The sequence below is a fragment of the Sphaerodactylus townsendi genome, linkage group LG09 (genome assembly GCF_021028975.2).
Source record: "Sphaerodactylus townsendi isolate TG3544 linkage group LG09, MPM_Stown_v2.3, whole genome shotgun sequence".
NCBI classification, from domain to species: domain Eukaryota; kingdom Metazoa; phylum Chordata; class Lepidosauria; order Squamata; family Sphaerodactylidae; genus Sphaerodactylus; species Sphaerodactylus townsendi.
Window position 1 is genome coordinate 60030425 of NC_059433.1, and position 26486 is coordinate 60056910.

The window sequence follows — 26486 nt, forward strand, 5'->3', positions numbered from 1 at the left end:
TGGAGAGTTATCTTGAGTGGCTGGAGTCCATCTCCCAGTGAAAGTGCTAGCTGGAGTCTCTCTCGGCCACCATAGACAGCCTCTGGCCACCTTGAGTCTTTGCTCACCCTGTCTGATCTTCCCTCCCTACCGTTGGTGCCACCTCAACCTGTCCAGAGGGGTCAGTCTCACCAGCAGGGGCACTCCTACCAAGGTCACCATTTACACCCTGCTGCAACCCCTGCACCTCCACAGTCCTGGCTCCTTGTGCCCCAGCAGGCTCTGCATAGCAAGGTTTGGCACCTCATGGTTCACGGTTGCCTGGTGATTTTGGGGGTTGTATCTATGGCATGGGGTGGGAGATTGAGACCAGCAGGTAGTGTACTTCTGCATGGTCCTCCCTCCATATCTGCCATTGCATCTGGGGTTGCTGATGTTGAACTTCCATGGTTTACTGGCATTTAGCAGCAGGGGTTATGGGTGCCCCTTGAGGATTCCGCCCCCCCCCCAGCCACTGTTGCAGTCCTTAGAAGTCAAGTGGGAGAAGGCCCAGCCTACAGCCTCCTTTGCCTAATTCTATCCCTCCCAACTCCTCCCCTCTCTGTCTCCCCCCTTCCTCCAACCCCCTGGTGACCGCCTGCTGCTCTGACCAATGGTCCCCCAGCTCCATTCCGCCCCCCCCCCCCGATGTCTGATTTCACTGGCGTTCTGGGGCTGGCCGGGGTGCATCTATCCATTTAGGAGGTAGCTCCACTGCACTGTGGCCACAGTGCAGGTCCCCCCTTCCCCCCGGTTCTGCTGCCCATCAATAAACTTGATTTTAAATCCAAGTATAGATTATGCACTAAGGAGTAAGGAAACTAGCTTTTATTTGTAAGGAATTGCTTAGTATGACTTAAATTGGATTATTTCATTAATTATTATTCATAACCCCAGCAAGGGACTAAGCCAGGGGTAGGGAACCTGCGGCTCTCCAGATGTTCAGGAACTACAATTCCCATCAGCCCCTGCTGACAGAGGCTGATGGGAATTGTAGTTCCTGAACATCTGGAGAGCCGCAGGTTCCCTACCCCTGGACTAAGCTATGTACAAGTGGGTATCCCATATTACTAGTAGGACTGTTCTTAAAACAGTAGACTGAAGCTACATGTACCAAGTCACTATGTAATGAAAACATGCTGCTAAATCAGTGTGAGAAAAGTGTGTGTGTCAAAGCAAAAAGTTTGCAAATCCTAATAAAGCCATTAGAGGTGGTTAAATGAAATCTCTGGATTACAGCCATAAGCACTTATTTTGCACTCAACATTACAGTGGAAGCATAAGGGCAATAATCAGTCTAGTTCTCAAAGCTCCCCAAACTGCGTGAGAAGACAAAAACATATTATCATCTGAAAACCAATGCTGGGGGTCAACACCATGGGGAGAGGCACTAGCCTCCATGCTCTGCTTGTACTCCTGAGAAAATCTATATGGCCACTGTGGGAAACAATACACTGAACTAGATGGACCTTTGGTCTGAGTCAGGGTGGGTGCTCTAATAAGATTAATAAAATAAACACAGACATTCAAGTAGTAAAAAAATTATCAACAGTTTTAGTACCGAGTCTAATCTTTCTTCTTGATGCAAGAACTGGGCAATATCTTCTGGAGTAGTGCCAAGCATCCCTTGCTCTTGAAGGTACTGAATTCCTCTTTTTGGTTTCTTATTAAATCTGCAGGTTAAATCTTACATTAATTAAGTACAGAAAATCACATATTAGCATCCTCCTACCTCCATGCTACTGCCTTTCAACTTATACTCTGACCATACATTTAAATATCCTTCCTGTTAAAATGTTTAAATGCATTTGTGGGGAAAGGGTTTGCATGAGATGGGAGTAGGATAAATATACAATGCTTCAATGGATATTTTCAATATAAAATGTTCACCCCTGGAAGATGTATTGACTCTCATAATTATTTCCTTATTCTGATATTTATTAAAATTTCACAGCCCAGAGCCTTCCAAATTCCCACCTAGTATTACTGGGCTTCTTCCCTTTGGCAGGATTACTGAATTAACTTTATTCGTGTTTCTACTACATCTGTGTCCATTGTCAACTGTGAAATAGATATGCCATGGTTTTTCATCTAATTCTGTCTTGTATTTCACTCCCAGCAATAGCTAAATATGGGAAGAATGTGTCAGGGCTGTAAGTTCAGGATGAATAAGCAGTATTATTGCCAACAACAGTAACATCAGCACACTTCACAATATAGTCCCAAGCTCTTAAGGGCAACTATCCTACAGAATCTCATACTAATGAATGATTGGCAGGCAGGGTGACTGATATCATTAAACTGTTGAAAAGCCACCTGCTGTGAGCGTGATTCTTCAGTGATAAAGGCTACGTCCTTAAGGCTATGAATTGCAAATGATTTGAGCTCCTGAAGCTGTCTCTTACCCTGCAGGCAGTGAACTTCCTTTATATAGCATTCCCTCATCAATTAGAACTAGACAAGTCAAATTTCATTTAAAGGAACACTACAGATGGCGTTCTAAAAATGATGCCTTAAGTTACAACATCTAATACAGCCCATGGACATAGATGGTCTCAGGGGCAAGATTGCTAATATTCTTTCAAAATCCACTGAAGTCAAGTTACTTGGAAAGGTTCAATTGTACTCAGGATTGCACGGATACTCCAGGAAGGACTGTAGCAAAGTGATTTCTGTGCATCTGAATCTGTTCTCGTGCTTTCCGCCATGAGAAAAAGGACCAGAAAAGGCAAGGGTGGGGTGAGGGGGCGGGGAACACAACTGTTAGGCTGAGGTTAAAATTCTATATACATTTACTAAAAAATAAATCTCACTGAACTCTGTGGGGCTTACTCCTGAATATCCACACTGAATGCAACCTTCACAGTGCCATAGAAGTGGTGTCAATAACTGCAGTCAAGCTTACAGGAATTATGGCATTCTATATTAAAAATATAGAAATAAATAGAAGAAGCTTTTGCATTCTGAGAATTCATCTCATGAGTGAAATTAATCAACTTACAAATCTATTCCTTGTTCAATTATTTCTTTTTGTTGCTTTAGGACCTCAAATTGCTCTGGATTGTCAGTACCAGACATTTGTGTGCTGTAGCTTCCAATTCCTGAAGAGGCTGTGGAGTCAAGGGAATTCAAGCTTCCATATCTATTAATTGAGTCGGGGTGTTTGGTTTCACTGCTGTCTTGTTCTGCAGGTTTTTCTTGTCCTGCCCAGGGAGCACAAAAGGAAAGTTGCTTTCTTGTTTGTTGGTTGATGTATTTACTGGATGGGTATAGTGTTTTGGTGTTTGATTATAATTTTCAATTATTAAATCCATATTCCAGCACTTAATAAACATTAAAAATGCATACTGATATAACACGGAGAATCATAACAACACTCAGCAAAACCTGACAGGACCAACCACTCTTGTGACGAAGAAGGAACTGGGGTATGGGCGGTCTGCTCTTGGGCATGTGGCCGTTGGAGGGAAGGCCGTGAGCCATATTTAACGGCAAAAGCAGCCTCTAACTTAAAAGCTCACGATTGGTCCGTTGCTGGCCTATGCAGCTGCAGTCCCCTCCCTCCACGTTTGTAGTGCACAGAAAATTGAAGTAGAAACAAGAATTTCAAAACAGCAGCTTACCCAAAGTTGTCTGAGAGTTGGGGTTTACATATTGATCCTTACTCCATTCCACCATGCACTTCAGTATAGATACTAAGCATTCCAATCCTTTTTTTCTCAAACTTAGCTCCTGCAGGAAGTTACATGCATTCAAAAAATGAGACAATATTCAACATGTAGAATAGCATTTATCATTGTAAAAATAATTGATAGCTTAATGGGACAAGTGATAGCTCCTACCTGAACATTGGTCATACCGAGTTCTTGGCTGCCCCTCCCTTGAGCAATCTTGGATAGATCATTAACTAGTCTTTCAAATATATTTGCAGCATTTAAATCACAATCATAGTTTACATAGATGTCCACTACACTTTGGGCATCTGTTAAGGACAAAATTATACAATGAAGAGCTTTTGCCTTAGCGTTTCTATAGCACTTCTGAGCATTCAAAGCATTTCACAGAATTATCTTGCTGTAATCCTTACAACAATGCTTTAAGGTAGGTCAGGACTGTTACCTCATATTGCAGATGGGAATTGAGAAAAAGTAAGTTTCCCTAAAGCCGTATAACGGAGGCAAGGCAGAGATTATAATCAAACTGGGGTAGTTCTGAATTGCAACTCAGTTTTTTTGCCATTCTACCTTACATTATATTGTATTAATAATGTATTTCAGAGGCATATTAGAAAGTTTGCAAACTAACCAGGCAAGTGATCCTAGACCCACTTTTTAAGCATGTAAGTATGCCCAATGGAGTAATACCTGCGCATATCCTTGTCAGTGTTTGTATAACCATCCATTTGTGATCAAAAGAACTAGTGGAGGTTTCCAAGATATACAAAAAAATTTCTTTGAAGAAAACCTAGAAAAGATTGTATGAACAGGGAAATTAATTTATTTCTAAGCTCTTACTTTTTATATACTAGTGTCCCTCATTATATCAGCAGACAGATAACAGGACAAGACAGCTTTTCTTGAAAACTAATAATATCCCCCTGAGAATTTCTAAGTGCTGGTGTATTTTACTTACCACTTTTACAAGTTTAGAGGTGTGATGTTATGAAAATATCTGTTATTCTATTCATCAGAATCACAGGCAACCATGTGTAATGGCTGTACAGTGAAATTCTAATTCAGGGGAAGTGATTCATAGAGTAGCTCATGATTATATGCAGACACGGAGGTCACTGAATCTGACTTGAACAGTAATTACATTTACTCCAATTACTATTCTACCAACTCTATTAAATTGCATTTGGAAGTCCTGCTAAGCAGAGATGGAAACAGTCAAACGAAAACAAAATAAACAGGATGTTTGCAATCCCACAAGAAAAGGATGAACATACTGGTCTCTGAGCAGCAGAAAGGAAAGCATAATTTTGGAGTGATGTAGTACATTACAGCTAAATCACACAACTAACAATATTGTTACACTCATTTCCAGAAATAGGTGACAGTTCACATGTGCGTGAATGGCAGTGTACCCAGCAAGAATTTAGTTCCTTTTGCTATCACCACACTGGAAACGACTTTTTTAAACTTGAAGAACTTCAAAACAATTTGTGATGCAGTGGAGGGAAGCAGTCATTAGTGAGGAGAAGAACTAAATTTACTGCTCTAGATCTACAAACTTATAAGCCTACTGTAGGGGAATCAGGATTGGACAGCAGCCACTATGTTCCACCTCACATTTTATTTATTTATTTAGGACTTCTAGGCCGCCCATTCCCAGACTTCACATTTTCACAGGGAATTCAATGAACTGTTATTCTGCAATCTGAGGCGTACAGATAATACTGACAGAATCTATATGCATTGGGTAATCCTCGGTAAGTGGGAAACCAAACATGTTTAGGATGTTGTGGGTTTTCCAGGTTATATGGCCATGTTCCAGTAGTATTTTCTCCTGACGTTATGGCTGCATCTGTGTCTGGCATCTTCAAGATGGCTATGCATGGCGATACAACCTGGAAAAACATCAGGAGAAAATACTACTGGAACACATCCATACAACCCCGGAAAACCCACAACATCCCAATGATTCTGGCCATGAAAGCCTTCAACAATACACCAAACATGCTGATTGGAGGAGGAGTGGAAAGCTTATGGTTTACATTCTACACTGTGGGCAGGATCCAAATGTCTGCATACAGTTACAGTTCTGTTATTAGAACACAATGGTAATTTGTGCTGATACTCAGTAATAGCTAGAGCATAAACAGTAGCTATTTATTAATTTTATTCGTAACAACATGTCAAAGGAGGTCCCATCAGACTGAGCCCAGATAAAAAGGATTTTTGGAAGAACTTCATTTATCACTATCCCCATGGGTGATTTTAACTGAAATACGTACTGCCTAGAATTAAATGTAATTAAATCACATAAAAGCATTCACATTACTGAAGATACCTTACCTCAATCTGCATTTTCAGATGTGTTTTAAAATTTGAAAGTAGAGTCAGGAATATAGAGAGTGAAAGTTCAAAGACTTCTGGAACAGATGAGACTCCATTTTTAGACAATGCAACACAAAGGTACTGCTTAATGGCATTAATAAACATTTCGTTGGTCCTAAAAACAGGACCTGCATTCTGCAGAATGGATAGCAGCAACTGCAATGAAAGGATCTTTGACCGCAACTCATGAGACCTATGAAAAAATAGTTATAGTTATTCTTCTCTTTTTAAGAAGGTTGTTTACTTCCATAAACCATTGGGATAGGGTAGGCAATATAAGTATAAACTAAAAACAAACAGCAATGTATTGTATTAGCCACAATCTTTTACTTCTAAACTTCGACTAATTATATTCTTTTGACAGGATATTACATGGCACATTGTACATTTCAGAGAATTCAGGAATTTGTGACGATAGAAGGATCCATTGGATACTCACCGTGAAGGGTCTTTCTACTGTAGGTTAGTGGATGGGTGTTTTCTCCACTACTTGCAGAGAGACAGGAAATTATTAAAAAGTTTCTCCATGTATTTCCTGTACCTTCATCAGGGTCATTTTCCTTCAGTTCCCTGCCTGGCACAGTAGTATTGGAAGCATAAAAAATTCTAACATGCAACGATAACATGGAGACAACAAATAACGGCTCAACAGTAACCCTAACTCTGTAGTCAGTCTGAGGACATAACGAAGAAAATTCCAAACAAATTTCTGGAGAGCAGAATCGGGCAGCAATAAAGACCAGGGAGGGCCAAGATGCCCCACTAACCTACAGTAGTGAGTATCCAATGGATCCTTCTACTGTAGGTGTGGGGCATCTTGGATGGGACCTCCCAGAGCAGTGTCCCAAATTCGGGTGGGTCTCATCAATCCCCGATAATGTTCTCCAGTACCCTTCTGCCGAAGGCTGATTCAGCCGAGGCCAGGGACTGTATTTTATAATGACGAACGAAGGTGGAAATAGATGACCATGTTGCAGCTTTGCAGATGTCTTCCACCGATGCGTGATTCCGAAATGCCGCATTGGCGGCCACGTTGCTTTGATGGTCATTGTTTGTTTTTGTTGGAGTTGAAATTGGAATTGAAGGACTTTCCTTGTTTGTTGAACTGTTTAAATGACTGCTTGTAGTTCCGAAAGGACTGCTGGTTGTGCCAGTTCGTTCTCTGTCCGTCATGTTGAGACCTGGGTAAGGTCTTGTGGGATCTGAAAGTAAATCTATTAGAATTTGACATTTTGTCTGGTCCACGAACAGACTTTGGCATCGTCTTTTTGTTATCTTTAGTTTGGACAAGGACTTGATCCAACTCTTTTCCGAACAATGCTTCTCCGTAATAGGAGTATCCTGCGACTACGTGCTTAGATTGAATATCAGCTTGCCACGGATGGATCCAAGCATTACGTCTGGCTATCATGTTGGAAGCTATGGATCTCGCCACTAAGGCCATGGCGTCAAACGTGGCGTCTGCTATAAAGGAGTTGGCCATGAGAATCCTTTCTATACCTTCCCTGACACCTTTGGCCTCTACCGGAATCATTTCTAGGAGTCTTTTCAGCCACACCATCGTGGCTCTAGCCACTGTGGAAGAAGGGGTCAGGGTTTTAATGGCTGCCGCCAACCATTCGTGAGATCTGCGAAGTGCTGCTTCTGATCTCCTATCTAATGGGTCTTTGATGTTTCCTTCCCCTTCTTTAGCCACTAGGGCTCCAGAGTGTAAGACTGTCACGGGAGTGTCCACAGGGGGATTGTGAAGGAGAGCGTGGAATTGCTGAGGCATCAAATACTTTTTCTTAAAGTTGGTGGGTAAGCCCTTGTGAGAAGTGGGGTTCATCCATTCTCTTTTAATCCTTTTCACAAAACATTCCGGAACAGGGGAAAAATTTTCCCCTACAGTATCATTGGGAAAGTAATCAGAATTTCCCCTTGGAAACCCTTTAATTGGTTTGTTGGAAACAGGAGCGGAGGATTGGGGAATTTGTTCCTCAGCATCCTCTGAATCACGCAAATCAAGGGCGGAAATAGTTTTGGAGATGAGTGATTGAATTTCCTCTAGTTTGAAAAATTGTGTGGAGTGTTCAGTGGTAGACTCAGTTGCCTCCTCTGACTCTGAGAATTTTTCTCCTTCATCGCTTTCCTCTAGGCTGGATAGCCCCTCCTCTTCCTCATCAGGGAAGGTTATGGGGTCCCTTCTGTGATGGCCAGAGCCCTCTCTAAGGGGACTGTGGGTTCTGAGGGATGTGAATGAGGGTGGGCGGCAGCAAGCCTTTGATTCCTGGCATCCAAAGCCTTCTCAATCTCCCTGCTAAGGAATTCCGCGAAGGCAGCAGGAGGAGCATTCATCCAGCTTGAAGCTGGGGTTATTTGGCTTTCAGTTGAGCTCCCCTGCCCAGAAGGCTGCGGGTCTTGCCTGACGGGGACGCAGGGAAGAACCGAGCGATCGTCTGTTCCGCCCGTTGCGAGGCACGACTGCTCCGGAGCCCTGGGAAGGCTGGAGGAGTCTGCCGTGGAGTTCCCCTCAAGGGATGTGCCCTGGGAAGGCGCGAAACTCCCGTCCGTTGCCAAGCGTCTCTTTTTGGAAGGAGCAGCCGATTGCGCATGCTCCATGGCACCTGTTTTTCCTGCGCCCGACTTCTTCGCGGCGGTTTTTGTTGCTGAGGGGGAAGTTCCCCCTGACTTTGCCTTGGATTTCCCTGGTTTCGCTGAGCGAGTGCGCTCCGCAGCAGAGGCTGCGAAGGTCTCCCGCTCGGGCGAGAAGGATCTGGCATCCATGCTAGACGGTGAGGGTTTTTCCCCCCAGGGCTTGAGAGCAAGGCTAGTTCTGGCGCTCTTAAGGAGACAAGCGCCTTTTTAAGATAAAGATCTTCCCCTAACCGGAGCGGAGCACTCACCAGACTGGTATGACAAATCTCAGACAGACACAGAAGACGACATTTAACACACACAGGGTTTTTTGTGCAGAGCCTCAAAAAACACGTCTGCTCTCTGCAGAGACAGGAAAAATACTGAAGGAAAATGACCCCGATGAAGGTACAGGAAGTACATGGAGAAACTTTTTAATAATTTCCTGTCTCTCTGCAAGTAGTGGAGAAAACACCCATCCAAGATGCCCCACACCTACAGTAGAAATGGTAGTTTTCTCTCGTTTTCTTTTTTGTTAAACAGGCAAATGGTTCTTTCTCGCACCCTGGCCATTCCACAGGTATATATACTCCACTTGCTTTACTACCAACAGATCCTCTGAAGATGCCAGCCACAGATGCAGGCGAAATGTCAGGAGAAAATGCTGATAGAACACGGCCATACAGCCCAGAAACCACACAACACCCCAGTTGTGTGGTTTCGACAACTGCCTTCAACAATTATTTCTTACCCTATTATTTTTCTTCCATTACCTAGCACAGCTGATATCAAATTCTTCTATAACTCCATGAAAACTGTTTTCCCTCCAAACAATTGCCATAATGCACCAGGAGGTAGAATCCATTACAGGGAACAGAAAGTCTACTTAAAGGGACATAAATTATGCAGATTCCTGATTCCACAATATGTTAACCACATGATCCTCTTTACCTCATAGACTTCAGAGCGCTTTCTCTAGATGTAATGATTGATTTAAATCAGAAAATTCTCATTAAGAATTTCCCACAAGTTTATGTTGATCTACTATGTGGAACTAGCTTTGTTTTTAACATGAAATGTGGACAGTATAAGTCAAGATATGAAAGAGGAAAGGTTACTGTGCTACTGAAAAGTTTTATTATCTACGCATTCCATAACACAACAATTTCAACTTACTTTGGATCAGGTGGTCCATCTGACAGAGGCTTCATGGAGAGTTTACACAGTGACCTGAATACTAGGAAGGCATCCTTTTGTAAAATATGGGAAAACTTAGCACCAGGGGAAGGTCCTGAAGAATTTCCAGATTCCTAAACAAATTAACACATTTAAGTGTTCCATTTAGCATGAGTAAGAGTATACTGTTTCATCCTTATATGACAGTGCAGATATAATGCCTGGGAACCACTTCTAGCAAATCAGAAGTCAGTTTGGGGATTGTTTGCCCCTTTTGTTGCAAGCTTTTGGCTACCTAGAGAGTTTCTCTGCTCTCCTCACTGGAGAAGAGTCAACAGTTTGGCAGGTCTGTTATTAGAACAAATCAGGAATTCTCTTAATTCTGACTTTGAAACCCATTTTAAAGTATTTTTCAGATCCAGGTTTAAAGGAAACCACGCTAACGCCATTTTGAATGTTAGATCATCTCTTAGAGACAGCATGGTGTAGTGGTTAAAAGCAGGTGAACTCTAATCTGGGGAACCGGGTTTGATTCCCCGCTCTGCCACTTGAGCTGCAGAGGCTTATCTGGTGAACCAGATTAGTTTGTGCACTCCAACACATGCCATCTGGGTGAGTCACAGCTTTTTGGAACGCTCTCAGCCCCACCTACCTCACAGGGTGTTTGCTGTGAGGGGGAAAGGGAGATTGTCTGCCCCTTTGCGTCTCCTTACAGGAGAGAAAGGGGGGATATGAATCCAAACTCCTCTTCTTCTTACATGAAGTTTACTATAATGCTGCATACGACTGCTCACAAGCTTAGATCCGCCTATAACCTTGTCTAGATAGTTGCATCTGCATACCAAGTACAGCTGGTTCGGGGAGAGGTTGTTCCTTCATTATGATGGCTCATGTTTTGTGCAACAGCCTCCCAGAAGAAATCAACAATGACCCTTCTCTCTTTGCAGCCAAGGCATCTGAAGGAGATATTCTATCGTTGTTGGCTTATTGTGCATATTCCACATGGTTTGCATAGGTCCAAAGGACTGCCTCCACCAAAATCAACTAATCCAAGTTTTCAAGTTGGCTTTCTTCGCTCCAGGAATCAAACTTAGAAGAGGTTTGGCTGGTAAAACCTAAGGGAGGACTTTTTAGTTATGGCCTTCGAAATTCAGAATCCCTTCCCTCAGAAGTAGCGAACAGCTATTTCATTTACCACATTCCAGATGGGCTTAAAAATCGGCCTTTACTGGAGATCAATAAGACGTTGTGTGGCAAGGGAAGTTAATTATTGAAAAACTGACACAATGATTTTTACTGTAGGTTATTGATTTTTACCGCATTTCTATTATATTCAGTTTTTTTATTGTATGTTGTGTTGTAAACTGATTTATGGACCTATTAATTGAACTATGGCCAATAAATACACTATTTTGTTATTTTCATTTGGTTCTTGTGAGCCCTTGAGCTATTTTGGAGAGATAGGATACAAATGCTTCAATACCTATAAACTGGTTTTAAATTAGTACATGTTATTCATGGACTCCTTATGGACATTTTATTCTCACATGCAAAACGCTACAGAAATCCGACTGTTATACAAGATTTTGGCCGAAAATTCATAGCCTCGGCTAGCCCAATCTCATCAGATCTCAGAAGCTAAGAAGGGTGAGCCCTAGTCCAGTGGTGGTGAACCTATGGCACTCCAGATGTTCATGGACTACAATTCCCATCAGCCCCTGCCTGCATGGACAATTGGTGATGGGAATTGTAGTCCATGAACATCTGGAGTGCCATAGGTTCGCCACCAAGGTCCTAGTCAGTATTTGAATGGAAGACCACCATGGAGCATCAGGGTTACTACATAGAGGCAGGTAACGGCAAACCAACCTTTGAGGTTCTCTCGTCTTGAAAACCCTAAGGGGATGCCAAAGGTCAGCTGCAATTTGATGCAAGATTGCATCAAATTCAGAAGATTTGTGAAGCATTTTTGAAAAACAGTTGTACATTGTATATGAATAACAAACAACATTCTTGTAATCAGCATAAAAATGAAATGTCCCATTTAAGCTCTACAGCAACCTCAGAGTTATTCCTACATTTTATTTAGCAGTGGTGCTAGTCTAAGGCATATCAATAATCTTTGTTCTGTGTTTGTATCGATTCACATAAATAATTAAAATTAAAACATCTGCTGCTTGGGGCAGAAATTGCTGCCTCATACGAGTTGTGCTTACATAGCAGGCACAATATGTACTTTCAGATACTGTGAAATGCTCCCAAACAATTTACAACCATAGTTTTCTACAAATATATTCAAAAGAAACCGTATGTTTAGACACTTTAGAACAAAATAAATGGTTGCACCTGAGTGTCATTGGAAGAGACTGATAATCTGTCATCAGGTAAAGATGGTGTATAAACAACAGAAATGGGTGTTCCTGGAATTCCATTAGCCTGGATGTTCTCACTGTCACTGCCATCTTCTGAGGTTCCAGTTGGCCCATCAGCCGTACCTTTATCAGCAATTCTTTCTCCCACATCTAGGAGAGCCACAGCATGCAATAAAAAACATATTTAAAATAGGTGATAATATAGTTTGAAATACGATGCATTAAATGCAACCAACAGCACAGCTTCAGTTGTTTACTCTGCCCTGGCAAAAGCAAAATCCAAAGACTTCCAGTAGCTTCAAATGTTCTTGACACCATATAGTCCAGTCAATACTACTATGGCAAATTAACTCCAGAATAAGGAATTTTCTGCTAATGTTTCACTGGAAAAAAGCACATTCATTGAGTGAATTTGTGTTAATATTCATACTTTTCACCCAACTGAAGCCTAAAGCAGCCAACAATATTCTTACCTTTCGATTTTATCCCTGTGACAATCTTGTGAACCAAGGGAGAATGACTGGTTCGCTGTCCAGCAAGTTGCCATGGCAGTGTAAGGATTCTGAGCCTGAATCTCCCATGGACCTAGCCTGACAATTTAATTGTTACATCAAACTGGGACCTAGAAGCATAATACTGGCAGCTAAGAAACTGAAATATTCAGCTGGGGTGTCAGCCATTCCATGGCTTTAACCAAGACCCTCATGATCTGGAGGCTGATCTAGCTTGGTGAAGAAATGAAGACTGAATAATACTGTTTTATTGTATTATGACAGTGACTTCTACCGTTATTTGTTATGATTGTCAAGGCAATTGATGTTTTAGTCCCAAGCAAGGGTAGCACCCAAAAGTTTGATAGATTTTCAGTTCTGATCAAACATTTTATTAAATTGCCATAACTTTACAAAATTATCTCATTAAGCTTCTAAGCTTGGGGTGGTAATGAGGAAATCTGCTGTGAAGAATTCATACACAGAAGAAAAATGGAAAGTGGAAAAAAAAGAAATAATTTGACAAATCCTGATAATTTAAACTAGGCCAATTGATTAGCTCAGATAATACTTTAAATATTCCTTTAACTTTTTGCAGAACCATGAATTTATGCATTTATTTATATTCGGGTTTTTTTTTTTACCCAGATAGGACACAAAGTGGCTTAGAACACTGTTTCCCCCTTTATTCCTCCATAACAACCACCACCATGTAAGATAGATCAGGCTGTGGATATGGGGCCCCAGAATCACGCAGCAAGCTTTCTAAGTAGAAGTGGGAATTCAAACCCAAGATTTCCAGGATGATCGTTCAACACTCCATTCACTACACCTTGCCTTAACAGTACTATGTATGCCGGCCCATCTGAAACAGTACATACAGAGAATAAAAGATGGAAGCAAAATTAAAGCTTCCCAACAACCTACATTTTTAATAAGCTCATATCTCACACAAATCAGAGACTGAGAATCAACAACCACTTAAAGGGAAGGTTAGCACTCCTTTTTTCAGTGTGGCACAATATTTTAAACTACGGGACCAATCAAAATAATCATTTTGCTCAAACTGTTTCTTGTATATACTTTATAGTGGTATCATCAAATCCTCTTGTGATTTCCAGAGATTACCCTTTCCAACTTGGCACAACGCTTTAAAACAACTATATTACCTCCAACTACTGTGTTCACCATATCTTGGACTATACTTTGTACCACGTCCTGTGCAGTTTCTTCACACTGATTGTTCTCTCCATCACAGGCCTCTGTGTCTGCTTTAGAAAGGGCTACAAAATAAAATTAGAAATATATTATCTAAATAATTCAGGCCTACATGCCATTAATCAAAAAAGAGCATAGTTAGTGATTTATTACTTTGGTAAAGAATTCTCAATCAATCAATGATAACTCATCCTAAATCTTACTTGCTACTAATTACCTAAAGGCAACAAAGGAAGGAAATCAACTATGTAAAAAGTCACCTGGGATTATAACATAGATGTAAGCATTTTTTCTGTTGGAATAGGCAATGCCTGGTATACAAGGAGAAAGAAAAGACCCTGCAAGGCAGGGCAATGGGGCAGTTAGAGAACATAGTGAAGTCAGCACTAAGGGTGTGCATAATGTTTTTGTTATTTTTTTCAGGTTCAGGTTTATTGGACCAGAAAATTTTCAGAGAAGACCAAAAAAGATGAACACTTATATCAGTAAATGGTGTTTTGGTTGTTGTTCTTGCTGGTGGTGTGTGTATGTGTGCATGTTTACTTTTTTTCCTGGATATCATAAAAAAATCTGTTCCATTAAAGTAATTAAGAATTTTTTTCTGACCTGGGGGGAGGGCTTTTTTTAGGACTCTGTGGGGCTTTCATGCCGAAGAATCAGATTTGCAGCATAGCCACAGGTGACTCTCCTTAAAAGAATCTCCAAGTCTGGTGAAGTTTGAGTTAGGGGGTCCACCACTATGGGCTTGCAAAGGGCCTGCCACCATCTATCCAATGAAGTTTTCAATTGTTTCCAGTGGCCACAAAAGACAAGTCCTGCCAGACTAAGTCCTTCAGGGCCCAGTAGTTCAACAGATTAATGGATTGCAACTCGTAGGGCTCCACAAGGTACTCCCTCAACATTGCAGCCTTCATGTCCTCTCTCATGTGCCTTTGTCCTCTCAGAGGGGCATAGTGCCCGCCCAATGAGCTCCATCTCAAGGTCATTTTGGCAGTTGCCCTGAGGGTGATACCATCTAACAGGAAAGGTGAGGGACAAACAGCAGGAGCTGCTTTCGGCCCCTCCCCCCTTGGCAATGTGCCCCTTTGGGTTTGCTTATACTCGACCTGCTGGGAGAGCTCATCTTTCCAGCATATAAACTTCCCAGTCAGCTCAGCAATCCTATTCTTGATGGATGGGTTATATATGGTTGCCAATATGTAGACTTTCTTCTGGGTGAGAGGCTCAAAATAAGATGCCACACCATCTTGCAGCCTCTGCACCAGCATGAAGCAAGTCTGCACATCCTTCAACTGGCTCCAGAAACGTAGCCAAGTTCTCATGAACCAGCACTGATGTGTTAGACAAGAGCAGCTACTTTAGGGCTTAAGGATCCTCATAGTATGAGAAATAGTTAACTACTCATCAGGGTTGAGTTGGCTCTCTTTCTGTACCACCTTGATCTCACAGAATAAGGCGGTGAGGGCTCCCTTCTGTTTTGCTAAATGCTTAAGCATGATGAAGAAGAAGAAGAGTTTGGATTTATATCCCCCCTTTCTCTCCTATAGGAGACTCAAAGGGGCTTACAATCTCCTTGCCCTTCCCCCCTCACAACAAACACCCTGTGAGGTAGGTGGGGCTGAGAGAGCTCTGAGAAGCTGTGACTAGCCCAAGGTCACCCAGCTGGCGTGTGTGGGAGTGTGCAGGCTAATCTGAATTCCCCAGATAAGCCTCCACAACTCAAGCGGCAGAGCTGGGAATCAAACCCGGTTCCTCCAGATCAGAGTGCACCTGCTCTTAGCCACTATGCCACTGCTGCTCTTAGCCACTATGCCACTGCTCTTAGCCACTATGCCACTGCTCTTAGCCACTATGCACCTGCTCTTAGCCACTATGCCACTGCTGCTCTTAGCCACTATGCCACTGCTGCTACAAATGATGTAGGTGGAGTTCTAGCAAGTGCTGAGGTAGCTGAACAGGCGGAGCTCCAGCAATTTTTTTAACCAATTCCTAATACACCCTTAAGAAAAGTAGCCTATATTTAAATTTCAACTACTAACTATATCAAAACGGCACAAATGAAACCTGCCAGGAGGAATACAACAATATAATTCCTGCAACTCCACAGAACAACAATGAACAGAACAACACTCCCTTCCACAACTGTCTGAACAAATGAAGGAAAAACATAGAACAAGGGCGCAGGCCACCATAACAGCTGAACACAGCAGAGAAACAAGTGACAAAAATGAAGGGAAGGGGTAGAAGAAGAATCAGTGCAAAAAATGGAAAGAGCCCCGCCCCAATATCCTAAAACCCACAAAAAGAAAAAAAACCAAACCCCAGAAGAAACACCTGTTAAAAAACAGCCCTTCAAACAAGGATAAAAAAATACAAAAAATCCTCCACAACGCTGCAACCAACTAATCTGCAAAAAACGAACAAAAGAAAAAAAACCCCAAGAATCACAAACCAAGCAGGAGAAGGCAAACCAGTCCCTCAGGCCTTGCAAGAATTTTTGGCCAGTCTTCCTTCCCCTTGTCCCTCACCAGAAGAAGTCAAGGGTTTCACAGCAAAAGAGAGAAGGGGTGAAGGAAACCCACTCCCCCTTTGCAAAACACTCAAGAAAAACAGCTCGGAAAAAAACTCAGAAGGGCCAGTCACACAAACAAGAACCCAAAAATACAAAAACAGGACAAAAAACCACCCTTAACTACTTTTAACCAACAGGGATTCCAAACCAAATTCTACACAACTGAAGGATCATTATGCTTTGTTATACCTTGAGACTCCTGAACTCATCAATAGGCCAAAGAGGAGCAACAGGCACACTTCACAAAAGAACTCCATGTTATTTAAAAATGAACCAATTTTTTCAAATCATTTGATATCATCTTCTCCAGGCAGCAGAAATCCCATGCAGGCAGGCAGTAATCCAAGGGACACAGCAGTCAAAGCACCAAAAATTCACTGGGAGGAGCAGTTGCATTGAACTCTCTCAAACCTCTGTCTGGACTGGAGTCTGCTGGAACCAGACCTCTCTCTTATGCTCTTTGGCCATGCAGTGAGGAATCTGAGAGAAATCCAGACTTCCCCAAGCCCCATCCCCAGCCTCAGTGCTTATAAAAGCAGCTCTGAGGCCAGGAATGGCAGACTCTCCTGCCCCACCCCCCACCCTCAAACAGCATCACTTTCAATGGTGTTTAAACTAGGGAGCCCAGATTCTCCTTTTAAATCCATCTTAAAGGGAGAATCTGGGGTCCCCAGTTAAAACAACATTGAAAAGTGATGCTGTTTGGGGGTGGATTATCCCCCACCCTGAAACAGCATCACTTCCAATGTTTAAACTGGGGACTTCAGATTCTCCCTTGAAATCAATGCCGAAGGGGGTGGATTTAAAAGGAGAATCTGGGGAAATCTGGGGGGTGCCTGCTCTCAGGGGTGCAACTGTTAAGCTAGCAGCACCAAACTTTCAGGGTATCTTTAGGAGACTCTCCTGATGATAACCCCCCCCCCCCATGTTTTGTGAAGTTTGGTTCAGGGGGTCCAAAGTTATGGACCCTCAAAAGTGTAGCCCCATGTTCTATTAGCTCCCATTGGAAACAATGGGGGATGGGGCACCCCCTTGGGAGTCCATAACTTTGGACCCCACCAAACCTGGCTGGTATCATCAGGAGAGTCTCCCAACAAATCCCTGAAATTGTGGTGCTGCTAGCCTAAAAACTGCGCCCCCTGCAGGCCAAAAACCGAAAACACACACACACACACAAAAACCACAAACGGGAGGTGGAGCTTCGGACATGTAATGGGGGGGGGGGGTTTGAACCCGAGAACCCCCCATAACCTATGTCTTTGCATCTTTGCTGTGTTAATTACACTGCCTCCCCAAGGTCTGCTTATTATCAAGGTCTGCTGACAATCTGCACATGATTTTTAAGCAACAGAAATAAATGTCCGTTCAGACAACAGAACTATACTCTTTTCCACCCTCTTATGATCAAAGCAGCCATTATTACTTTCTGCGGCTGTTGCTTGGTCTGCTTCTGTCTGCTCATTTTCTGCACTGGAAATATCAGATCCATTTTCTGCTTCAGCATCTTCTTGAAGACTCTTGTCCACATCGTTTGTGTGAGGGTCCAAGTCCCCTTCATGATCCTGGGATAGTTGATCAACAGTCTGCTCTGAGATATGTCTTAGCTGAGGTGATTCAGGCTCACGATGGCTTAAAGGCGACTGTAGTAGATGGTGCTGCTGCCGATGTCTCTCCTTCTCCATTTGTTTGGCTTCCTGGAGCTGGGAACAAATTGGATAAGCCTGAACAAATTATGCAGAGGAAATATTTCAACTCCTTTGCACATATCAGGCAGCATCAAAAACAATTTCCACACTTACCGCATATACTCGTGGATAAGTCAAGTTTTTCAGCCCTTTTTTAAGGCTGAAAAATGCCCCCCTCGACTTATACGTGAGTCAGTGATCCCCCTGCGAGGCCCCTCCCATTTACTTTAACAAAAGCAGCAGGCTTGAGAAGAGGGCTTGCCTGTGTTCCCTTCCAGGCTGAAACAGCCTGCTGGGGACTACATTTCCCAGGAGACCCTGGGAAATGTAGTTCCCACCAAGTCCAAACGACTTCCTGGAAGGGAACACAGGCAGCAGGCCTCTTCTCAAGCCTGCTCTGTTTGTTAAAGTAACGGGGGGGGGGGGGGGCATCGAGCAGGGAACCCCCTCTGCCCCAGGGAAAAGGCGGCTGCCTTCTCCCTGGGCAGAGGAGGAATGGCGGCAGCGCCCTGCTCTGTGCCGCTGGCTGCTGCATTTCTCACCCTCAACTTATACATGAGTCAATAAGTTTTCCCAGTTTTTTGTGGTAAAACCAGGTGCCTCGACTTATACTCGGGTCGACTTATACACGAGTATATACGTTAGTAAATATAAAATTCAGGGTTGTATCCAGCATTATCAGTCTTCAACTGAACTTAATGCCCTACCGTACATGGACTGTACAGATAGTGAATCTTAGCGCAGTGATTCTTAGCACAGCTTTTCTGAATGCTTGCTTCTCAAATGTTTTTCAGTAATAGTAATTTCAAATGAAAGGGTTGAGTGAAAAGCTGGCAAATCAACCAGACAACACAATGGTATACTACATAAACATTTGATGTAGTCCTTAGCATGCACTGTACAGGTACTTACTGCTTGGTTTTCCATACGTGCAAATATAACATTCAGCATTTGCGTTAGAGTGGCCTTGGCCGTGGTTTGGTTTATGAGATTTTTGCTTGCAAGGTAGATATTGTAACATGTTCTTACAGCTTGCAGCACAGTTCCTTCATGAATCTCTATGTGCTGAGAGGTTACTGCTGTGAGCAGAGCCTAAAACAAAATCAGAGGTACTGTCATTAACAACTCAAAAGGACTGCAATAATCTGGGGTGTCTTTACAGAAAACTGAAGGCCTAAGAGGGGACAGCCCACCTGTCGCCACTAAAAATACAAATACACAAAACAGTAAAACAAATATACCCTGCAATTTTTTCCACCCAAAGGATGAAATATACATGATTGGTTGATGTTTTAAAGACACTCTTCTGAAATATTGCCTCTTGAAAATTACTGAAATACCAACTGGTGCTTTAATCAATTCCGTCTTCATTCAGATGATACTACAGATCCAACTCTGATCCCTCTTCTATCAGATGGTCCATATGCGGTACAGCAAATATGGCCTTTCTTGACATACGTAAAAACCAACTTCATTCCATTTTTGTTCACTGTGAATTATATTTGTATTTTACACCAAAAAACCATAACAAAATTGGTCAACAATTTTTTTAGCATGTAGTGAATGTTCTAAGTGCTCAAATCATACTTGTAAATTAACCATACTTTCAGTTCCAGTTGATTGTATGAACAGCAAGTCTGTGCTCAGAAGACGGGACAACTGACCATTGGGATGCTGAATTACCTTTATAATTTGTAGCTGAACCCCTTCGTCAGTCTGGGGACCTTGAAAGCAGCCACATATTGTTTCAATAATTCTATCGATTAATTTTTTGCCAGGGGCTGTACTATCTGGAGCACTGCCAGTCAAATGTCCATAGGCTATAAGTTTCTAGTAGGAAAAAAACAGATGAACAATTATGAGCTAAACAATGTATCTTATACCTTAGGAGAAACATACATTTTTCCTCATATAAAGTATCTTCTTGAACTGATTGCAAACTTTTAAAAAGTCAGATTAACACCTGTAATTGGAAAAGGGAGCCTCTTTGTAGCTAGGAAAACACTGGCAAGGTCCCTTTTCTGTTTTTGGTTACGTAGTTCTTCCATGATGTCTGAACCTGGCCAACTATGGTTACCATAACTGTCATGCCCCCAGAGAAGCTCTTACTATTTTCTTATTAAGCCTCAGTTGTCCCTATAGATAGTATGGGTTTAGTTCCTTTTGTATAGTGTTCTAAGGGAGGAAACTGTAGTTAGACCCTGTCCCTTTTAGAAATCCCCCTAGAGGCAGTCTCCCTTTCATTACCCAGTAATGCCCCTATTTAGCTCAGTTAGTCTAATGCAGTGGTTCTCAACCTTCCTAACGCTGCGACCCTTTAATACAGTTCCTCATGTTGTGGTGACCCCCCCAACCCTAACATTTATCCATTTTACAGATGGAGAACACTGATGCAGAGAGTCTTAGGCGACCCCTGTGAAAGGGTTGTTCAACCCCCAAAGGGGTCACGACCCACACGTTGAGAACCACTGGTCTAAGGTGTCAGGGAAGCTGGAAGGTTGCAATATATCTTATGCCTAAGGTGTATAAAGTAAAGAGAGCATAAAGTTAAGGTGTTAACAGAAAGCAGAATCCAGATAAAGGACACTGAAGCAACCAAGAGGAAGCACAGACAAAGTGGACTTTCTTGGAAGAAGTCAAGAAAGAATAAGTCTCAAGCTTCAAGTTGTTCCAGTCAAGCAAGTACTTTATTTTAGTCAGACGCTGGGAGGAGTTAGGGTCTCAATTCTTCTAAGCAATGCATTTTTTTTTAAACTGTTACACCTTGCTTGTGAGTCTCCCACTCTGTTTCTGGCCAAGTACAGGGAACCTAAGACTGTTTTATTTGGGGAACAGAACAATAACCATAATTTATTCTAAATCATACTGAGAAACTGCTCAGAATCAGAATTCTGGATTTTGGAATGGAAGCAAACAAGACTTGACTGTAACCAGAGCTTGCCTAATAGAACAGGGGTCTGCCATGCTGGCAGGTGCTTATGGGAATTGTAGTCCATGAACATCTGGAGAGCTGCAGGTTGCAGACCCCTGTAATAGAACTATGGTTCTAGAAATCAGGAAACAGAGGAGCAAAATCAATGTGCATGTGGGAAAAGACATATTCAAGCTTAATTCAACTGTGCCAGGATGTATAAACCTGGCAGTTGACATCTGATAAGGATAGCTAACATTTCTAATATTGTGAGCTAATCTATTTTTTCTATTTAAGAAAAGACCAACCTCTTTCCAAGCTGACGTTGAAGCTTAACACAGTATAAGGCATACATTTTGATAAGAAAACCTTTAGAAATTTAGTGATTTATGAAGATAAAAATTATGCAAATACAGTGAAAATGCCACTTCTGTCATGCCCCTGGACTGTTCAGTAATGAGATTCTGTATTTAGATGATTTCTTTATTATGAAACAGCATCAGGGAAAAGCACTTAGACTTCTATTGCCAAAACCAAAGTTTAAGTGCCAAAATACCTTTAATTACATTCCACGTCATGCCCCACCATGTCACCTAACACCACCTTTGAGCACAAGTTCCCAAGGGGGGGTTGGGCCTCCTCCAGTCCCACGGTCCAAAGACAGCACAGCTTTCACTTAGGTCAAAACAACCCACACACCCCAGTGCTGTGGAGGGAAACAGCTAGCATGTGTCTAACAAGCAGATTAGGCTTTGTCTGGGAAATAAAACTAAATCAAAAGCAGACAGGAGGGAAGGAGAAGAGGATCCCATGTCCCACCAAGGAGACATGGCAGGATCAAACCACAACTGGACAGATCATGACATTCATGGCTTGACACTATACGATCAAATCTTGCACAGACCTCTCCCATTTCCTCTCTTCTTTCCTTGTACTCTTAGAATTAGTTACTGACTTCTGATAATACAAACAATAATTTGCCTTTACATCTGACCCAGCAAACTAGTTTGTGTTTCTCCTCCACACAAAGATTACAAATCAAGAAGAACAGAAGAATCAAAGATAATTTATAATCTAATTTGGATGGGGAAGGTAAACTGTAGGGCACAAGGAGACATGGGATGTAGGCAGTAATGGGATCCAAAAATTTTAGTAACAGGTTCCGATGGTGGTGGGATTCAAACAGTGGCGTAGCACCAATGGGGCTGGGCGGGGCATTCCGGGGGCGTGGCCGGGCATTCCGGTGGTGGGGCATTCCTGGGCGGGGCTGTGGCAAGGACGCAGGGCACGCGCACCCCAGGTGCAGTTTGCTTTAAGGAGTCTCCAAACAGCTAACAATCGCCCCCCCTTTTCCTCTCCCCACAACAAACACCTTGTGGGGCAGCAGGTGGGGCAGAGAAAGTGGGGAATCAAACTCAGCTCTCCAGATTACAGCCCAGCCCCATAGCAAAAGTTAAGAAGCCAGGTGCTTCATGTGCCCCGCACCTAAATCGGTTAGGCCATTCACAACAGCAAACAACATTTTAGGGATAGAAGTGCCGTTTGGATTTGCACATTACCTCTAAGGAAAGTCTCCAAACAGCCAATCTAACGCTACCCTTTCCTCTCCCCACAACAAACACCTTGCAGGTGGGGCAGAGATTGCCTCCCTAGCCAGGCTATGGACTTCTCCTGTGCTGGCCGGCGCCCGTCTGCTGGGGAGAAGGCTTGAGACTGAGAGCAATGGCAACGACTTAATGGAGAATAAGGCACTGCACTCTAGGTGAGAGGGAGAGGAGGCGGAGCTCAGGGCCACTGTAGAGAGTGGGCGGGGCTATGTCAGGCTTCCTTAATTCTTGCAGCAGCCGGCTTCCTCAATTCCGGGCTTGCTGGGGCTTGCAAAATCAGTCGTGGGGGGACATTTTGGCGCCCCCCCCCACGGGACTGCAATGGATGCACCCGGGGACATGGGGTACCCCTTGTCCCTAGGCAAATATGCCACTGCCTCTGAGCGGACCCAATTAGTAACCCCCTCTCGGCAAACACAAATAATTCGTAACCCACTCTTGGGAACCTGTGAGAACCGGCTGGATCCCACCTCTGGATGTAGGAGAGCACACAGGGATAGGGACTTGGCCACAAAACCCCATCATTTGGCATCATATCTGAACTATCCACAGCCATGTTAATGCAGGGAATCATAGATCTCAATGATGAACTAATGACATGTTAATCAGTACATACCTGTAAACAGTCTAGTGATGTACTAACAATCCTGGGACACTTGGACTGGCATGCCAATTCAAAAGGTAAGAAGTACTTGTCCGCTTCAATAAAGCTCGTCTTTGATTTCACTGGTGGAAGAGTGCTTGAACCAGGCTTCGCTTCTCCATGAGGGGGGCTGAATAGAATGGCCAATTAGAATGGTAATAGAGACAATGGCAATTCAAGTTGAACACATAAATATCTACAAAATAATCGTCATAAACTGACTCCCCCGTTCTATTTCAAATAGACAAAAAAGTCTGCTCAAATGAAACTTATGTTGACAGTCAAAAGAAGTATCAGTGGAAGTCAAAGGTAAATTAATAACTCATATACCAAAATCTTTGAAGCTGTAATCAGGCTTCTACAAAAATCCAGTGTTAGTGGGTAGGTCAGACAAGTTGCCTTGGATACCCAACAGACTTACTTCTTAATATGGAAAAAGAACAGTGAAGGATGTTATTGTAAATATATGCTAGTTTGTTTAAACTATATTTACATCCATCTTTCTCTCAGACAACTGGTACTCAAGACAAAGACATAAGTCACTTGAACCAGCAAATTGTATTTTTTAAAACCCACTGAAAACAGCCAACAAAACCTAATGACTAACATTCTTCAATAGATCCCAGCTTCACAAATCCCAACAAACTAGAAAAATAATCAAGTAGCTCCAGCAGCACATCTAAAAAGTCCAGTCTTACAGTCCTTGCTGGGCTTCTGGAGTCGCTCTGGAAAGATATTGGAAGATATGTATCGTGATTACTTCAAGTATCTGTCTGTGCATAGATGCACATAAGAGGGCACACGGCATTCAACTTTTTTTTGGGGGGGGGGGGGTAGATTGAGTAGTTTTCTGGGCCAAGTAACCAAAAGACTGAGAACAAAAATAAACCAGTGAGGGAAGAGATGCGTTCAATATATTACACTAGAAATACTATGAAAAATATCTGAAACATGAGATACTAACAAAACCTCCCTAACCGGTTAAGAGAGCAGTAGACTAAATCATTGAACAACTGAAAAGGCCTTCATCGATGGAAATGTTTTTACCTGATTAATATCGCGACAATCATAACATCATGCGTATCCTGCTGGACAGGTAAGGAACTTCAGCATATCATTGCAGACTGGTGTCTTCTTTCAAATCAGAATCTTCAGAACGACTCCGCTCAATCTATACTGAATTCCCTAAAATCTGATCAACTGAACAACTCTCTCACTATAAATGAATTGGTCGAGAGTTTCCAAATCTTTTTGAGTCTGCCTGAACCTCAGGAAATTTGACACAGAGCGGCAGATAGAATCACATAATGGCTGCCACGGGAGGCGGAGCTAACACCAACATTTCACGGAATAATGTATAATTCTAATATTTCAAGCAGCTCTGCTCAACAGGATGCCTTAGAATCTTCACAGTCAATCAGGAGACTGTTCAGCAAATGCCCCACCTAGCCCCTCCTACTTTCTAAAAGTATGTGGCAAGCACAAAGAAAGGTGTTGGTGGGCACCATACACTCAAGGGCACCAGGGTGGGAACCCCTGACATAGTTTATCATTCACAAACCCCGCTTTCTCCTCATTTGTATACTACTGCAGAAGTACAATGCCCTCAGCAACACACAGAATTATCTGGGTGGGAACTTCTGGTAATGAAGGCTCAGTACTTCAGGTGGTTTAATACACTGCCTCTCCCTAAAAAGTACAATATGCTATATGACTGAAGTAAAGGGATATAGTGGGAATATTTCCAACATAATTTATAGACTAAAATGTTCACGATCAATAAAAGAAAAAGTACCTTTGTTTTCCAGTTTCTGCTCTAATTTCATCTGAAAAAAACAAAAACAAATAAAAACTGTTTACCAGAGTTAAAAGTTACAGAAATACTAACAAAACCTCCACATGTATGGGAAATTACATTATATACTATTACATTTATAATTCTATATTTCCAATATTGTGAGGTCTCCAAAGGATACATTTTGTTTAATGAACTATTACAACACAATATAATTTGCCCATGTGGGGAATATTTAATAACATTAGTGTTCTGTATACTAACTAGTTCAAATAACTGCCTTCCTTTCTAGTTTAAAAAAGAATTTGGAGTGAACCATGCAACCCACAAACTTTCACGGAAAGAATTTAAAACCACTCCTCATTATTGTTAATATGGCAGGGTGTTTGAACAGGCTGAGAACTAATTTATTTATTTATTTATTTATTATTTGGGTTTATAAACCGCCCTCCCCCGGAGGGCTCAGGGCGGTGTACAACATGGATAGAGCACAACAACATTTTAAATACAATAAATATAGATTAAAACAGCTCTAATAAGAATAAAAATAAACCCTTCCCCATTTAAAATGCAGCATTAATTAACTCAGGATGGCGCCCTCTACCAATTCCCATAAACCCCGAATGGAAGGGGTGGCAGGATCTCCATGATGTCATAACGGAGGGAGAAGAGGAGGAGGGGGCCCCTTATCAACGGCTGGTCTCCCCAAAGGCCCGGTGGAACAGCTCAGTCTTACATAACCTTGCTGATGTTCCCAAAGAAGCCGAGCCCAGAAGAAATGCAAGCAGGTAAGTCATACCTTTCTTATTAAATCCATGTGATCTCAGTCCTCTCAAAATAAGTCAATTAGCCAGCGTGGTATAGTAGTTAAGGCTTGGACTAGTACCCAAGAGACTCAGGTTTGAATCCCCAGACATGCTATGGAAGCCTGTTGGATGACTGTGGGCCAGTTACACAATCTTAGCCTAACCTACCAATTTATTTATTTATTTATTTATTTCCTTAAGCTTTTATACCGCCCCATCCCCGAGGGGCTCTGGGCGGTGTACAACATAGGAATAACAATGTAGGATAATTAAAACATTTTAAAAGCAGCGATAAAACCATAAAGCTAATTCTAATAGATAAACCATAAACCCAATAAAGTAAATGGCGTTCAACAGTCTATTTTAAAAGCTCCCTCCCCTCCCATAAAGGGGAGGGGTGGCGTCCAGCATACTGATTATAAGTTCCCTCCCCCCCCCAAAAGGGAGGAATGGCGAGTCTCATTAGGTGGCAGCTGGCCCTGATGTCAAGGGCCAATCAGGGTTGTTGGTTTTATTA

The 26486-nt window shown here is 42.4% G+C and overlaps 1 protein-coding gene across 2 annotated transcripts in view; it reads right to left on the reverse strand.

Annotated features, from left to right (window-relative positions):
* Window positions 1-26486, reverse strand: part of ARFGEF1 (ADP ribosylation factor guanine nucleotide exchange factor 1) — a 107471-nt gene that overhangs the window by 36627 nt on the left and 44358 nt on the right. The window contains exons 2-15 of one of the 2 annotated variants that reach the window (XM_048507364.1): window positions 25164-25194; window positions 23342-23498; window positions 19891-20037; window positions 19120-19299; window positions 17946-18222; window positions 13902-14015; window positions 12216-12391; window positions 9870-10003; window positions 6036-6270; window positions 4383-4482; window positions 3861-4000; window positions 3642-3750; window positions 3020-3221; window positions 1580-1691 (exon numbers count right to left, since the gene is read on the reverse strand). In XM_048507364.1, coding sequence (XP_048363321.1) covers window positions 1580-1691; window positions 3020-3221; window positions 3642-3750; window positions 3861-4000; window positions 4383-4482; window positions 6036-6270; window positions 9870-10003; window positions 12216-12391; window positions 13902-14015; window positions 17946-18222; window positions 19120-19299; window positions 19891-20037; window positions 23342-23498; window positions 25164-25194 — 2114 coding nt within the window. Of the gene's footprint in view, window positions 1-1579; window positions 1692-3019; window positions 3222-3641; window positions 3751-3860; window positions 4001-4379; window positions 4483-6035; window positions 6271-9869; window positions 10004-12215; window positions 12392-13901; window positions 14016-17945; window positions 18223-19119; window positions 19300-19890; window positions 20038-23341; window positions 23499-25163; window positions 25195-26486 lie in introns of both variants that reach the window. The other variant, XM_048507363.1, reaches the window with a different exon arrangement.